The sequence below is a fragment of the Pongo abelii genome, chromosome 11 (genome assembly GCF_028885655.2).
Source record: "Pongo abelii isolate AG06213 chromosome 11, NHGRI_mPonAbe1-v2.0_pri, whole genome shotgun sequence".
NCBI lineage: Eukaryota > Metazoa > Chordata > Mammalia > Primates > Hominidae > Pongo > Pongo abelii.
Window position 1 is genome coordinate 81,116,807 of NC_071996.2, and position 17,319 is coordinate 81,134,125.

At 37.6% G+C, this 17,319-nt stretch overlaps 1 protein-coding gene across 3 annotated transcripts in view; it reads left to right on the forward strand.

The window, feature by feature from the left end:
• The window catches only part of PLEKHA3 (pleckstrin homology domain containing A3), a 31,030-nt gene that overhangs the window by 2,145 nt on the left and 11,566 nt on the right, over positions 1–17,319 (forward strand). For 2 of the 3 annotated variants that reach the window (XM_002812634.5, XM_054549557.1), the window contains exons 2-6: positions 3,527–3,643; positions 8,520–8,675; positions 11,553–11,689; positions 13,185–13,349; positions 17,019–17,062. In XM_002812634.5, the coding sequence (XP_002812680.1) occupies positions 3,527–3,643; positions 8,520–8,675; positions 11,553–11,689; positions 13,185–13,349; positions 17,019–17,062 (619 nt within the window). Of the gene's footprint in view, positions 1–3,524; positions 3,644–6,846; positions 6,894–8,519; positions 8,676–11,552; positions 11,690–13,184; positions 13,350–17,018; positions 17,063–17,319 lie in introns of those variants that run through there. The other variant, XM_054549558.1, reaches the window with a different exon arrangement.

Below are 17,319 nucleotides of genomic sequence, written 5' to 3' on the forward strand. Positions count from 1 at the left end.
CAATTTATTTCTATGTGACATGTTTTAACGGGAAACATTTAAAAGTTAGATAAATATTTTTTATTGGGCATTTTCATTTTGGCCATTGTGAGAGCAGTTATACTGTTTGGTTGAGGTATAGTGTTAACTGTTAAAGACAGTAGAGTGCTTCACGCCTGTAATCCCAGCACTTTGGGAGGCGGAGATGAGAGGATTGCTTGCTCAAGACCAACCTGGGCCACATAGGGAGACGTGGTCTCTACTAAAAAAAAAACAAAAAAAAAATAGCTAGGTGTGGTGGTACATGCCTGTAGTCCCAGCTACTGAGGAGGCGGAGGTGAGAGGATTGCTTTAGCTAGAGAAATGGAGTCTGCAGTGAGCTAGGATCAGTGAGCTATGATTGTACGCACACACTTCAGCCTGGCTAACAGAGCGAGGTCCTGTCTCAAAAAAAAAAAAAAAAAAAAAAAAAGACATTAGCTTGTATGCTTTGAGATGCAAATGCTCATCTCATTGCAAGTGTTCCTAAGCATGGTGTTGTGGAACCATTGGGCCATTACTGAGATGAGTCATAATTTAAGAGTTGAGATGAAACCTGGGCTTGGTGGCGATTTCCTCATCTCCTATGGTACTAAATAACCAGGGGTTGAGCTTTTAACCACATGTGATTTAGATTTTAGTCTTTGCAGGGCATTTAGTCAACTTCTAGTATGCATTGTAGAAGCTGGTTGGAAAGAGATCTTTTGTTTGGAAAATTTCATTTTTAAAAGTTAAATTTGGGTCGATGGTGTGCTGATTATTAATTTTAGTTCATCTTAGGTCATAAGGATGAGCAGCTGTTCATACCAAGTGATCTTTAAGTGTAATGATAGTGTTGTTCAGGCACGGTGGCTCATGCCTGTAATCTCAGCACATTGGGAGGCTGAGACAGGCAGATAGCTTGAGGTCAGGAGTTTGAGACCAACCTGGCCAACATGGCGAAACCCTGTCCCTACAAAAATTACAAAAAATTAGCCAGGCATGATGGCGTGCACCTGTAGTCCTAGCTACTTGGGAGGCTGAGGCATGAGAATTACTTGAGCCTGGGAAGCAGAGGTTACAGTGAGCCCACATTGCACCACTGCACTCAAACCTTGGTGACAGAGCGAGACTCTATCTCAAAAAAAAAAAAAAAAGTGTTACTTGAGAATCCTTTGTAGAGAGTAAGAATTTCAGTAATATTTAGTTTGAGATAAAAAGAATTTTTTTTAAAAAAAGAATTTTAAAAAGGGAATACCTGTGAATCTTTTTCACAGATATTACCCTCTGTTGTATGTGTGTGAATCAATTAGAAATTGTTTTATTAAATATTTCTTCAAAAAGTGTGTAGAGATAATTAACAGGCTTGATTATATTAATGTGTTCAACCACTCACCTTTCACGTTGCTGCAAATTCTAAATGAATCATTTTGCCCAATATTTGTTTTAAAGAGATATTGAATTGCAGTACCGCAGGCTTGCAAGATCATAATTTGTCCTATAGGCACACTAGACCTGGGTGGAGGAATGTATTTTCACCACCCCCTGCTTATAATTTGTTTGACAAGGTAAATTAGTGTTTGGAAAGATAATGTTTTTATCATTTCCATGCATGATCAATACAATATACTCTCAAAGATATATTGTATGTCTATATTCTCATGGTTAATAGGAAATATCTGCAGGGTGTGTTGGCCCACACCTGTAATCCTAGCACTTTGGGAGGCCAAGGTGGCAGGATTATTGAGTCCAGGAATTTGAGACCAGCCTGGGCAACATGGTGAGACTTCGTCTCTATAAAAAATTAAAAAATTAGCCAGGCATGGTGGCATTTCTATAGTCCTAACTACTTGGGAGGCTGAGGTGGGAGGACCTTTTGAGCCTAGGAGGTCGAGGCTGTGGTGAACCATGTTCAAGCCACTGCACTTCAGCCTGGGCAGCAGAGTGAGATCCTGTCTCAAAAAACCAAACAAAACAACAACAACAGCAACAATCCCTGAAATATCTCACTTTTGGGGTATTCATTCATTCATTTATTTATTCAGTCACTTGAGAAATAGATTTTTTTGGTACCTATTATGTGCCAGGCACCATTCTAGTTGCTGGGAATGCAGTGATGAACAAGATAAAGTCCATGTACCAAAATAACTTACCTTCTAATTTGTTTAGGTCTCACTAGGGAATACTCTGTTGTTTCATAAAAAGGAATCTTCCAGGAACCTGAAAGTTGCTGGTTTTTAGTTGCTTTAGATATCTGTCTTTCTGAACTGTATTACTGCATTCCCTGCCTTCCTAAACAAGGTTACAAAGTAAAATTTAATTTTTCTGATGACTCAGTGTTGTCATTTCAAAAGTGTTAGAGATAAATCCTTTTGGGGAATTAAGTCCTGGATCTGTATTAAAGTGTAAGGATGATTGACCCATCTCCCCTCTCGGCACTATCTGACCCTGGAAAGATCAAATTAATCATGTGGCAGGCTATGGCAAAAGTGACCAGGATATGAACACCCATGGTTTAAAATGTACATTTTAGCCATGAACACTTGTGCTGAATTGTTATTTAATAGTCACGGAAAGAACAAGGACAGTCACACTGCCCCCAGCATGGTCACCATGTTAATAGTCAGTGAACTGTTGTAAATTAGTAGCATGCTTGATAAGACTCCAGGGAACACCAAGTTTGGCTTCAAAGAGGAGTGGGAATTGGGTGCCAAGGAAAGCCATCATCCTTGTCACCAGCTTTGGCATGGAGCCAAGTCTGTGATAGATGTGGGCTCTAGTCACTGAATAAATATCAATCGAACAATTGCAGTTTCTAGGATTTCTACCCTAGCTGTGCAGCTGCAGACAAGGGAGGAGGGGGTTATATGGGGAATCTGTGTTCTCACCATAGGGTATGTAGCTTCTATTTAAGAGATTGGAATTCATTTAGCACTCACTGTGTTTAAGGGAGTTTGCTTAGAAATATGTATTTTATAAGAGGCACATTGCAGAATTAGAGGGCTAGGTGGCACCTGAGAGGTCATCTTGTTCAACCTACACGTTTTAGGGACTGGGAATTTTAGAGATTTATTGAAATGAAAAGATTCGTCCCCAGGGTATGATTATCCATTAAAGAATGATACTATAGGTAAGGCTAGAACCCTTGTCTTCCGTGGCTTTTCCCATAATATCATAACCCCAACTCTGTTCCTTTTTAGGAAAAGAGGGCAGTTATGCTATACCCGGTTTAGGGCTATTACTGAGGATGGGCCTTATGGGTTGTTAATGAGAACACTGTGAGCTAGAATTAGAAGTATTACTCCCTGTGTTTTTGCTGCTCTGGAGATTGCTCCAGAAACCTCTCCCAATAAAGTGGAGACTGATGCAAAAACATTTTTGGTAAGGCTTGGTGATTGAAAATTTCATTGTCAGAATGTTATTTGAGAGCCAAGAAATAATGTGGATGGCAGGTTTTGAAATCACAGTTTTCTATGTGGTGAAAGTAATGTCTTTCCAATTGACCTTTTGTTATTTATGGTCTTTTTAGGTTGGCAGCCTCGTTGGTTTGTTTTAGATAATGGAATCTTATCCTACTATGATTCACAAGATGATGTTTGCAAAGGGAGCAAAGGAAGCATAAAGATGGCAGTTTGTGAAATTAAAGGTAAGTGAATATACAGAATTAGAGGAATTGGAGGTTAGATAGTCAAGGGTTCTTCAGCATACTCCAGACAAGAGGAAAAAAGGCATTTCTAACCACGTAGGGATCATCTAATACCATTTATATTCTTAGCAGTCAGGAGTGGCATTTCATCACAGTTAACACGTTTAAACACAGTTTTTGATAATTCTCCCTCTACAAATGTATTTTGAATGGAAATAACTTTTGCTAGTCTTCCAATTTGGATTTGACAATTTCTTGTGGATACTACTTTAGTGTCCACCTTCAGTCTATAAGCATTCTATTTCATTATTGTTGTAATTAATAGAAAGATATCGTAAAAGTTGGAGGCTGAACTTTAAAGATGATGGGGCCATCTCTGTAGGGTTTTGATAAGGTATGAAGTTGGAGTCATAAACTCTGGTTCTTTGCTGAATTTGGAGGTAAGTTCCTCTGGGTGATAGAGATGGTTTCCTTTTCTTCCAAAAGGGGAGAAATAAAGCAGTAGGTCCTGCTGTAATTTTCATGAAGGAAGATTTTATGGACCATTGATTCATTTGTGTGTGTGGTTGGAGTGTGTGGGGTGGAGGCGAAATCAGATAAAATGGCAGTGAAAAGGACTGAATTCTTCAAAGAGAATGAAGGAAAAACTAGAGCACCAGGGGAGTGACTGTTCAACTCTCTCCTGGTCGTTTTCATTTCTCCACTCTAGCTTGAATACTTGTCCTTCATGAAGTGTGTTTCCTTTGACGTGGTGAGCTCTGGGTCATAGCTATCAAACAGTCTTCCTGAAAGGTAGCCATTAATCTGACTTTAATTGCCATACATAAGTGTTGTCTTACTTTTAACGTTTTATAAATGGAATAATTCAGTATTTTCTTTTGTGTCTGGCTTCTTTTACTCAACATCATGTTTGTAAAATTTATCTATATTGTTCTGTGTAACAGTAGTTCAGTCATTCTCATTGTATAGTATTCCATTGTGTGAATATCTCACAATTTTGGTATCCATTCTAGTACTGAAGGATTTTTGGGTTATTTCCGTTTTGGGACTACAGTGACTAAAGCTGCCATAAACATTCTTACACATTTATTGAACATGTGTGCATTTCTGCTTAGTGTATCTCTAGAAGTGGAGTGGAATGCTAAGGCATTGAATATTCATACTTGCAGCTTTAATAGATGTTAAAGAAAAAAGTACTCTTGACACGTTGAAATGGTATGGCAAACTTTATTTAGGACTATTGTGATAGATGTAGGGACTATTGCATTGGAGGAGAGAAATTGGGCTCAACTCCAAGTACAGGGAAAAGTGGGAATTTATAGCCAAGGAGCAGGGTTAGGGGGAGATGGTGTCAGTGGAGGGAAAGTTACTAAAAGGTAAGTGGGGGGATTCTGGCTAAACTGACCTAACAGGATTCTTGCTGAAGGCAGGCTGAGGCCAGGGTGATCAGACATTGCCGGGAGATGGTAGGGAATGAAGAATGTGGTCAGATATCAAGGGCGGGTGATGAAATATGTTGTTAGGGGATTCTGGCTAAACTGACTTAGTAGGATTCTTGCTAAAACTGGATTCTACAAGGATGGAGAAGGAAGCCTAGGTGAGTACAGGATTCAAATGAGCCTGACTAAAATTTGGTCAAGAAGAGAATCTTTTTTTTCTTTTCTTTTCTTTTTTTGTCTTTTTTTGAGACAGGTTCTCACTCTGTTGCTCAGGCTGGAATGCAGTGGTGTGATCATGGCTCACTGCAGCCTCCACCTCCTGGGTTCAGGTGATCCTCCTACCTCAGCCTCATGAGTAGCTGGGACCAGAGGCACATGTCACTATGCCCAGCTAATTTTTATGTTTTTTGTAGAGATGGGGTTTCACCATGTTGCAAAAACCAGGCTGGTCTTGAACTCCTGAGCTTAAGCAATCTGCCCGCTTTGGCCTCCCAACGTGTTGGAATTACTGGCGTTAGCCACTGTGCCTGGCCAATAATCTTTTTCACAGATAATGCCAGATGTTTTCCGAAGTGATTATATAAATTTTTTCTGCAATCGATCAGAGCATTAGAATTCCAGTTGTTCTGCATCTTTGCCAAAACTTGGTGTTATCCATTTTAAAAATTCAGAATATTTCTGGTGTTTGTAGTGGTATCTCATGGTGGTTTTTTTCTTGCATTTCTTCAATAACTAATGATGTTGAATACTTTTTTAGATGTTAGCCATTTGAATGTCCTCTTGTCGGGAGTGTTAGCTCATGTCTGTAATCCCAGCAGTTTGGGAGGCCAAGGCAGGCAGATTGCTTGTGCTCAGGAGTTCGAGACCAGCCTGGGCAACAAAATGAGACTCCTGTCTCCACAAAAAGGAAAAAAAAAAGGTTGAATGTTGTCTTCTTTTGAAGTCCTCTTTCAAGTCTTTGGCCCATTTTCTAACTTTGGCTATCTTTCATGTTGATTTGTAGGAGTTCTTTGTATAGTCTGGATGAGTGTGTTGCAGATGTTTTCTTCCACTGTGTAGTTTATGTTTTCATTTTGTTCATGATACCTTTTGAGAAACAGAGGTTCTTCATTTCAATGAAATCCAATTTGTTAATTTCTTTTATTGGATCCTTTTATGACCCACTGAAGACATATTCTGTGTTACTTTCTTGAATGTTTATTGTTTTACCTTTTATACTTAGGTCTGTATTAGGTCTGTACTTGACTTGATAGCAACCTTTCCCCCACCGCACCATGGGGATACCTTTGTCACAAAGCAAGTGACCATGTATGTGTGAGTCTTTTTCTTGACTGTCTATTCTGTTCTGTGGCCCTGTTTTCTTTTTGTTGTTGTTGTTGTTGTTGTTAATCCTTGTGCGGATATTACATTGTCTTAATTTCTTTAGCTTTATTCTCTTTGTATATGATAGCCAAAGTCTCCTAACTTTAGTTCTTTTTCAGTACTATCTTGGCTATTGTAAGCCCTTTGCATTTCCTTACAGATTTTAGAATTTGCTTATAAATTTCCACAGCTATCTGCTGGAATGTTTGGAATTGTATTGAATCTACAGATCAATTTGAGGAGAATTATATTCTTGATGATATTGAGTCTTCTGTTCCGTTAACTCTGTTTAATTAGATATTTAATTTCTCTCAGTAATGTTTTGTAGTTTTGTGTTTAGAGGTCTCGTCCATCTTTTCTGATGTTTTGGAAGCATCATTTTTAAGTTTGTTGCCTTTTCAGGTGACAACTTTGGAGGGGACCACCCTTGATTGGATACATAAATTCTGGTATGTTTAAAAATGAGTCATCTTATTATAGTTTCATCTTGTAGCAACATCATTAGAAATTAGAGCATTGCTTTCTTTTAAAGTAGGTATTGGTGCTTTCACTAGTATTGGCAAGTAGCAAGGAAGAGTTACTCTTATAGCTTTAGGAGCTCAGTAGTTTTACCCTAGCCTAGAAATCTTTTGCATTCATAATTGATTGTTGCATGGTTGTATGTTTCAGTGTCTGCAACTAAGAATGGCCCATATAAGTAGGATAATAAGATAGCAACGTTTCTGTGGCACTTACTTGCCGTAATACACTAAACATCTGGTCAATATTTATAGCAATTAATTATTTAAGTTGGGGCTTCTGCCAGATTTTGCTGGGACCCTCATAATTTGGCTCCTCCCAGCTTGTCCATTCATGAATATGAATTTTTTTTCTTTTCTTTTACTTCTTTTTTTTTGAGACAGGGTCTTGCTCTGTCGCCCAGTCTTGAGTGCAGTGATGTGATAGTAGCTCACTGCAGCCTGTACTGGGCTCCAGCGATTCTCTTGCCTCAGCCTTCTGCCTCCCAAGTTGCTGGGTCTACAGGTGCTGGGAGTACCTGCTTGCACCACTATACTGGCTAAACGAGTATGAATATTACTTTGCACTACAATGGAAGCCTCTATTTATGCTTGTTTCCTAATATTCTCAGTACATTCTGTGTTTATTTTCTCATTTAAGCTTTGTCTCATTCATTTTCTTAACCAAATCTTGCTTTCATCAAACCCTTCTTCTTGAAGCCTTTTTAAATTACTTTCTGTCATAATTACACAAGAAATCTCTGCACCAAAGAGTTAAACATATATGTATTCTGATTGTTTTTGGTGTGTCAGTTTGTTTCTTGGTTAAATTGTCAACTATATAGAAGCAAAGACATCTTTTTTCTTCCCCTCTATCTTCTCTTCTACTAGCACTGCTCTGAGCTGAGTAAATATTTGTTGATGAATGACAGCTTAACACAAATTGTGTTTTACACCAAAGACTTGGGATTGGCTCATCATAATTCCTGATTAGCTCTCTTTTCTCAGAGCATCAAAGGAGGTGTGTGTGTGCAGGAGAAGAGGTAGAAAGAGGGGAAGAGATTAATGTCTTCAAAATATACATGCCTTCCATGTGTTGTGCTGTGATCCATAATTAAGGGCATATCATAGAGTTACTTTCCGATAGAAGGTGGGTGTAGTTGTCATTTATTACATTCCTTCTATGTGTCAGGCACTATATATGAAAACAAAGACTTTGTTTTTAAGGAAATCAGTAAAAAATGTGTGATAGTGTAATATTCATTGCAGTTGTATTTAATAGGATAAGTGGCCCCAAGGTGGGGGGGCTCTCACTTCTCAGTAGTTAGTATGTCCCTGTTTTCTTTTTCATACTCTGTCATCGCTTTGGCACCATTGTCACCCTGGGTCTATATGAGAATGTTGATTTGGGGAGTGCTACTGGGTGGCCCCTCAGGGAGCAGCACTGCCTGCATCATGAATGATAGTTCAATGTTTTAGGTGTATGAAGCATCTGATACTGTGTGATTAGATGATTATTTGATTACCCTTAAATTACTTAAGTCTATAACTGTATTTCCCCTTTGTTTATCATCATAGTTCATTCAGCAGACAACACAAGAATGGAATTAATCATTCCTGGAGAGCAGCATTTCTACATGAAGGCAGTGAATGCAGCTGAAAGACAGAGGTGGCTGGTCGCTCTGGGGAGCTCCAAAGCATGTTTGACTGATACAAGGACTAAAAAAGAAAAAGGTAACTATAAACTTTTCCCTTGTGGTGAGAGTACTTTCTTAAATATAAATATAAATATAACTAAATTAGCCTGTCCACTTTTAGTATCTATCCCAAGGAAATAATTAGAAATGTAGATTTACATATATCTTTATCATAGTAAACATTTTGTAAAAGCTATAAATTTAGGGGAATGGCTCAATAAACTCTTGCTTTCTTTCTTTTTTTTTTTTTTTTGAGTTGGAGTCTCGCTCTGTTGCCCAGGCTGGAGTGCAATGGCGCGATCTCGGCTTACTGCAACCTCTGCGTCCTGGGTTCAAGCGATTCTCCAGCCTCAGCTTCCCGAGTAGCTGGGATTACAGGCGCCTGCTACCACGCCTGGCTAATTTTTGTATCTTTAGTAGAGACGGGGTTTCACCATGCTGGCCAAGCTGGTCTCGAATTCCTGACCTCAGGTAATCTGCTCGTCTCAGCCTCCCAAAGTGCTGGGATTACAGGCGTGAGCCACTGCGCCCAGCCTAAACTCGTGCTTTCACTGGCTGATATATAGACAGTAAGATGTTGAAAAGGAATTTCAATGTGAGAAAATACCCAAGGTTAAATGATCATTGAAAAAAGCAGGATTCAGAATTATGTATATTGTTAGTATTCATTGGCTGGCTTAGGAAAGGTATGTAAGAATTGGTCAGATTGTTACCTTTGGAAGTGGAATTTGTGGGAAGGAGACTCACTTGTCACTCTATATACCCTTTGGTATCTTTTGACTTTACCATGTACACATATTGCCAATTCAAAAAGAATTTTAGAAACTGAAAGCAAAGCAAATGATTTATGTTATTAGTTCAACTATATACAGATATAATGTGAAAATGACAATTTCTTGATAGCGAGATTATAGTTTGTCTTAGTTCATTTTCTGTTGCCTTGACACAATACTTGAGACTGTAATTTATAAAGAAAAGAGGTATGACTCATGGCCCTAGAGGCTGGAAGTTCAAGATTGGGCAGCTGTATCTAGTTGGCTTCTGGTGAGGGCCTCATGCTGCATTATAGCATGGCGGAGGAAGCAAGGGAATGCGGGCGTGTGCAGAAAGAGATCAAACCCAAGAGGCAGCCTCGATTTGTAACAACCCACTCTCATAGTAACTAATCTAGTCCCAAGAGGTTGAGAACTCACTGACTCCTTTGAGGAAGGTATGAATCCCCTTTAACAACCTAATCATTTGTTAGAAGTACTACTTTCCTAACACTGCCACACTGGGGACCCAGCCTCAACATGAGTTTTGCTAGAAACAAACCATATTCAAACCATAGTACAGTTATTTGATTTTTCTTTTCTATATTTTTTCTATTTTTCAAAATTTTTTATTAAGTATGTATTACTTTTATAATTAAATACAAATTAATTACATTAGTGAAAGCAAGTAAATTATAGGTATTGAGAAATGAAGGCTAAGGATTGAATTTATAACAATTTTGAAATCTATGAAAACATTACAGAATATAGCTACAGGTAGGATAAGAAGGAATGAATATTCACAATAGCTAAAAAATGGAAATAACTCAAATGTTCATTGGTAGACAAATGGATAAACAAAATATACAATAGAATATTACTCAGCTTTAAAAAGCAAATTGTGACACATGCTACACTGTGGATGAACCTTATAGACATTACAATAAGTAAAAAAAGCTAATCACAGAAGGACACATAGTCTATGATTCCACTTATATGAAATACCCAGGGCAGTCATACTTATATAGACAGAAAATAGAATGTTGGTTCCCAGGGCCCAGGGGGAAGTGGAAATAGGGTTAGTGTTTAGTGGGTACAGACCTTCAGCTGGGGAAGATGAAGACGTTCTGGAGATGGATGGTGGTGATGATTTTACAAATACGAATGTACTTAATGCCACATTTTGAAGTGAATACTTAAAAGTGGTTAAAATAGTAAATTTTATGTTTATGTATACTTTACCACAGTTTTTTTTAAAAAGGAGAAAGAATAGGTTTAAATGTGAGCAGGAATTGATTTAGGTTAGATTAAATGCGCAGATAGAGCTGCTTTGTCCATTCTGGCAAAAGTGGCTTTGTGGCTAGGACCAGAGAGCAAGACCACTGGGGCCTGGCCCAGGGAGTGTGGAGAAGCACCAGAAATTTACTCTATGAATTTTCCTCCTCTGTAGCTTATATTTCTAGTTTAAAAGGTATTGGCTTGTGAGTGGCTGAGATTATGGCTGGATGTTTAGTTTGTCTGGAGATACTAAGGAAGAAAGTATGCTCTTAATAAAAAATTTTGAAAATAGTATAATGTGAAAATGAAACTGAAAGGAACAGAAGAAAATAAATGAATGTTTATATACCATAGTTTTAATTACATAAAAATTTAAAACTTCTGTAAGCCAAAATAAAGAAAACTGAAAGGAAGCTAACAGATCTGGATAAGGTATTTGCAGTATATAAGATAGAGGAAAGATTACTATCTTTAATTTGTAAGAACTTTTACAGACTATCAGTTTATATTGTTAAGAGAAAAACCAACATCAGAACTGGAAAAAATGTATAAAGGACAAAATAAAAAAGCAATTCACAAAAAACCAAGCACTTTTTAAATGGAAGATGAGTAATGGAATGGAAATATCCTGTATAAAACATCCAGTGGTCATCATCCTATCTCTGGAAATCACCTAAACATGGCAGGCATGTAACTGTCAGCTTTTTCCCAATTATCTAAAGAGAAGATGTTTCCTTAGGGCTCTTGTATCCTATTTCCAAGGTCTCACATTTCTTGAGCTATAGGTATTTATATTCATTGCTTTTTTAAATGATTACATTTTGTTACATTGCCCAAAGAATATGAAAATGATCTAACTGTATATTTATGTATATTCTTTTCAGAAATAAGTGAAACCAGTGAATCGCTGAAAACCAAAATGTCTGAACTTCGCCTCTACTGTGACCTCTTAATGCAGCAAGTTCATACGATACAGGAATTTGTTCACCATGATGAGAATCATTCATCTCCTAGTGCAGAGGTAGAGCAAAGAGGATCTCTTCACGTGTGGTTATGCTTTGGAGTACTCTGGGGGGATCCTCAGTCATTCCATAAGATGATAGGCATTTTCACATTGAGTTATTTTCAGCTTTTATGGGTTCTGCCTACTGTATACTATCTGGAAATCTGTAGCATCTTCTTGGTTGTGTCTGTGTGGCCAGAGAAGAACATGAAGTAGCATATTTCTCCAGGGGTCAAGGCTTGTCTTTGCAGCCAGTCTGATAATTTGGAGGTTGGAGTGGGGAAGAAGCATTCCAGGCTTTGTTCTCCAGGCTAGCGGCATAAATTCACTGGACAGCTGCTATTCTCTTTTTTTTTGGTAATAAGGTCCCTGCTTCAACTATGAGAGTTGATAACTTATCTTTATGAAATAACTTAAAACAAATCCTTCTCAGAATAGTGACTTAGGAATCAAAACTCAGATTAGTAGGATCGGGCTATAATAGGCTCATTCTTCATGGTAAAATAGGACCAGTGAGCTATACCACTCTCTGGGTGAAAGGCCAGCATGTTGCCTGTCCCTTTTTGCCTAACTTGGTAGAAGTGGGGCAAGGAATCTTCCTATTTCTTCTGTGGCCTTCTCCTGTTGGGGAGGAATCTTGTGTAAGAAGCCCAAGGACAAACTGACCACAAGCTTCCTGGAGGTAGTTGCTCTCACACTTGCTACAGCAGCTCAGTGACAGTATTAGGGACCCAGGCTTGTTCCATCCTTCCACTCTGCCATTCTTGGTGTGTTGAGTTTTTCTCCTAATGCCCCAGGTGTCAAGATGACTGTCAAGCTCACAAAGAGGCAGGAGGCAGTGGGGTTGCCAGGGTAGAGAGAGTCCTTCTCAACTTGCTGTGCTTGGTTTTGAATCGGGAAACAAAAATCCCAGAAATTCCCTAGCTGACTTCTCATCTTTTTTTTTTTTTTCTGGCTCAAAGGAAACTAGGACAAAATGAGCATTTAGTAAAGAGTGTTGGAATAGCCATGGCTAGCTTAGATCAGTCTCTATTCATCCCCCAGGATCAGGGCACTTTGCGATCCTGAACAAAACTGGGGTTTTTACTCTATCAAGGAAGAAGTGGGAGAATAGGTACAGGGTAGGCATGAATTGTACTGCCACTAATTAACTCTAAGGGTATTCCATGTCTGTGTCCACTTTTGGGAAAATGAAAATTACTGTTTAGGTTAGATTTCTCTAAGATAAATTTTTGTACACAGTTTTTCAATATGATAATTAAATGCAAAACTTATTTTTTCTTAGAATCTAGTTTCATACATTGTTTAGGAGACAGGCATTTCTTATACATAGATGTTTTAATTTTTTTTTTTTTTGCCCTAGCTTAATTTTCTAAGGTACTGTATTTTAAATAAATTTGAACATAACACAGTAATGTGTCTGTTGGAGATGTCTTATTATTTAATGATAAAGTTGTATATGATTCCATGTAGTTGTATGCAAATCTGTTCAAGTCTTTGTGTAATTTTTCAGAACATGAATGAAGCCTCTTCTCTGCTTAGTGCCACGTGTAACACATTCATCACAACGCTTGAGGAATGTGTGAAGATAGCCAATGCGAAGTTTAAACCTGAGATGTTTCAACTGCACCATCCGGATCCCTTAGTTTCTCCTGTGTCACCTTCTCCTGTTCAAATGGTTTGAACTTCTTGTTTTGGTTTTTTCCTTCAGTAGTAATGTTGCATGTGGTTTTTGTTTCATTTTGGCATTTATTTTTAAGGGTGGAAACAGGCAGTGGGGGGGAAACAGCTAACAAGTTGAATTTTTTTGTTTGTACTGTTTCATATTAGAGCTTCTCAGCTGATGAGCTGAGCACTTGTGCTAGTGTCCTCATTCCCTTCTCCTTGGAGGGGCTGTGCATGGCCTGCCCACAGGCTGCTTCATCCATTTTCCCCAGTGTCTAGGAAAATATTACAAAGTGCTGTGACATAGAAAAAGTTGGGGAGCTCTATTCTGCTTGGTAAGAATTACACAACGGAATGAGATTTTAGTCACAATGGGGTACAATTATGTAAATCTTTAAAGAAGTTAGAAGGAATTTGAAACATAGTCCAGTGGGAACGGTATTTTGTACTCAGCATTTGGATCTGAACCCTCAGAGTAGCTGATCTTCAGTTTCTTCATGTGTAAAAATACAGTGTATATCAGAGAGTCACTGCAAACGATCTGACTTGCTTACTTTTAGGTGCTCAGTGTTAGTTTCTTACTTCCTCATTGATCAGAACAACAAGTCCTCTTTTTGCCGGGGGTGGCAGATTCGTTGTCCTTTCTGAGCTAATAAATTTGCTCTAGCATGCTGTTAGAAATTTGTAGGTGAGATAAGCTTTAATGAGACTTCAAGTTTATTTCATCAAAGTGTTTTTAGGAGTCCATTTATAGGAGTAAGAATGCCACCTTGTTGCTGTTTTAGCAATTACCTGAAGATCTATTTGTTAGGAGAATAGGGTCTAACTTATTCCTAGGTTCTCTTACCTATCCCAGCAAATTTAGTTATATGAGATTTAGTAAAGATTATTGCCTAGATTTATTTAGAGAATTGTTTTCTAATCAGTATTTGATGGGCTAATAGTTTCCTCTGAGGCAAGCGTACCATGAAAATGAGTTTTATGGCCAGATTAATTTGGGAATTGCTAGGTTAACTTAAATGATATGAATTGGGTTTGATAGGGCTTGTCACGGCCTTTTTATTTTATTTATTTTTTTAGAGACAGGGTCTCACTCTGTTACCCGGGCTGGAGTGCAGTGACACCATCATAACTCACTGCAGCTTCAAACTCCCAAGTTCCAGCCTCCTGAGTAGCTGGGACTACAGGCTCACACCACGGTGCCTGGCTACGTTTTTTAATTTATTATTTGTAGAGATGCGGGGGTCTCATTTTGTTGCCCAAGCTGGTCTCAAACTCCTGGCTTCAAGCTAAGTTTTTTAATTTATTTTTTGTAGAGATGGAGTCTCATTTTGTTGCCCAGGCTGGTCTCAAACTCCTAGCTTCAAGCAGTCCTCCCGCTTCAGCCTCCCAAAGTGTTGGGATTACATGCCCAGCCGTCACACCCTCTTTTATGCTGAAGTGTATTATGAATCTCTGAGAGGTGAAGTGTAGTATACAGTGTTTCTGAAATTTATTTGGCAATTGAGCCCGTTTTATATATATATATATATATATATACATACATATATATATATACACAAATAAAATAAATATATATATAAATACTATATATATATATTTTTTCCTTTTTTGAGATGGAGTCTTGCTCTGTCGCCCAGGCTGGAGTGCAGTGGCGCAATCTTAGCTCACTGCAAGCTCCGCCTCCCGGGTTCACGCCATTCTCCTGCCTCAGCCTCCTGAGCAGATGGGACCACAGGCGCCCGCCACCACGCCCGGCTAATTTTTTGTATTTTTAGTAGAGACAGGGTTTTACCATGTTAGCCAGGATGGTCTCGATCTCCTGACCTCGTGATCTGCCCGCCTTAGTCTCCCGAAGTATTGGGATTACAAGCGTGAGCCACTGCGCCTGGCCCATTTTATATATTTTTTAATACCATCTTACAGGACTGTGGTGTGGTGTTGAGTAAAACATAGTTTGAAAATGTTGCTTTTTAGGACAATTGTAGATATGCTATAAACTGTTAATTAACATGTATATGTGAACAAAGAAACCAGTCTTTTGAGATGGATGTATAGTGCTATGTTCCTGAGGTTGATATACAAAGGGTATACTTTTTTTTAAAGCTGTACTTTTTAGAGTCAAATGCAGTAAAACACCTCAGAGTTGCCCTGCTTCTGCATTGAACTTCTCAGGAAATCCCTTATGTTACAAATGCTCTGTAGTCCAGAGGAGTCAATGTGTATTTTACATATAAGAAACTAAAATAATTGTCTTTTTAAAGCTAAAACCTTCAGTAGAAAAATTACAGGAAATCTAATACATTAATTTAGGAAATATTAGGTTAGAAGCTGCTTATTTTTGCTAGCTATGCCATTTTACTTGATAAAAAGAGCAAGAATTGTGGCTTACATAATAATTAGTTCTAGAGACAAATAGCATGGAAAGTAAGGTCAGACAGTCTTCATTTTTTTTTTAAATAACATTATTTATTTATTTATGTGAAAAACTTACATTTATTTATATGAAAAATAACGCTGAAAATTTGAGTATTCCAAAACAGTTTAATCTGATCTTTATAAGCGCTTTATATAGTTAATCTCAATTAATTCATCTTAGAGTAAACTTGCATTTAACTTTATTTCAAGTTGTCATAAAAGTTCAGACAACTGTCAATGGACCTACAGATTGAGTGATTATTATAGTGGGGATGTCCTTGGGTTAGCCTAAAGGAAGTAATTTCTGTTAAAGGAGATGTTAGTGTCCATTTGCATCTTAATGTCAATCTTATCAGATGTTCCCAGACTACAAACTGGGTGGGTCATATCTCTTATCATTTCAACTGGTATTTCTCAGAGCAACTAGTGGCTCATGTTCCAAATATAGAAGGCATTTGCATAACATAAATGTTAGACCTGGGCTTGTTAGACTCTTGGGCTCATGTATACAAAAGCAACCACCCTAAACCTTTAGTATAATCTTTGTTTTTCTGCTACCATGGTAAACTTTGAAATAATCAGTTTTACTTGGCTGCCTCCCTTTATATTTTGATGGAGTAGTTGGATCTTCCAAATTATCTTTAGTATTTATCATATTTTTTAAATATTCTGCTTAATTAGGTATTCTTTATTTTTTTAAATATATGTTTTGGAAATCCATTGAGACTTAGGGCTCTTCTTCTGAGTTCTTTAAAGTCTTGAATTATTAATGCTGTCTTCCATGAAAGCCACACTTTAAAACATTTATATATCAGCTACCTAAATGATTAATGATAAAGAGAAGCTTTGCTACCAGACTCTACTACTGTCCTTTAAAAAAGAGATATTTATTAGAATATTTTGTGGCTTGCTAGATACTCCTTTTTATCACATTTATATCCTATTTATAGTTATATACCCTGTTTTTTATATTTGTATACACACACATGTATATGTATTATGTATAAAATTTGGTTTTTACTTTTGAAAAAAGAATCCAGCATGTTTTTGGTGTGTGTTGAAAAAGATTCCAATTAATGGTTATTAGGGAGAAAGCTTGATGTTGTGCTAATTATGTTACTTGAGTCTGTGAAAGATAAATTTTTTTTTGTCAGGTATCTTTTTCTCTGAGTAAATTTATGTTTATTATGATAATAGTAAATTAGAGCTGCATGATTCTACTTGACATGTGGATTATGCTAATTTTTTTTTTCAAAATTTCTAGATGAAGCGTTCTGTCAGCCACCCTGGTTCTTGCAGTTCAGAGAGGTAAAAGAACCTTTTCTTTTGACTAAGTAGTCTCAAATTATACCCATCTAGGAAAATTCTTTGGGCCTTTAACAAGTGGTGTGGAATGTAAACTCTGTATGGGTTAGGTCTGGTTCGAAACCAGCATTTTATCTCTCAATATTTATCTCCTAGTATTTTTTTTTCTTTTTATTTATTTATTTATTTATTTATTATTATTATCATACTTTAAGTTTTAGGGTACATGTGCACAATGTGCAGGTTAGTTACATATGTAT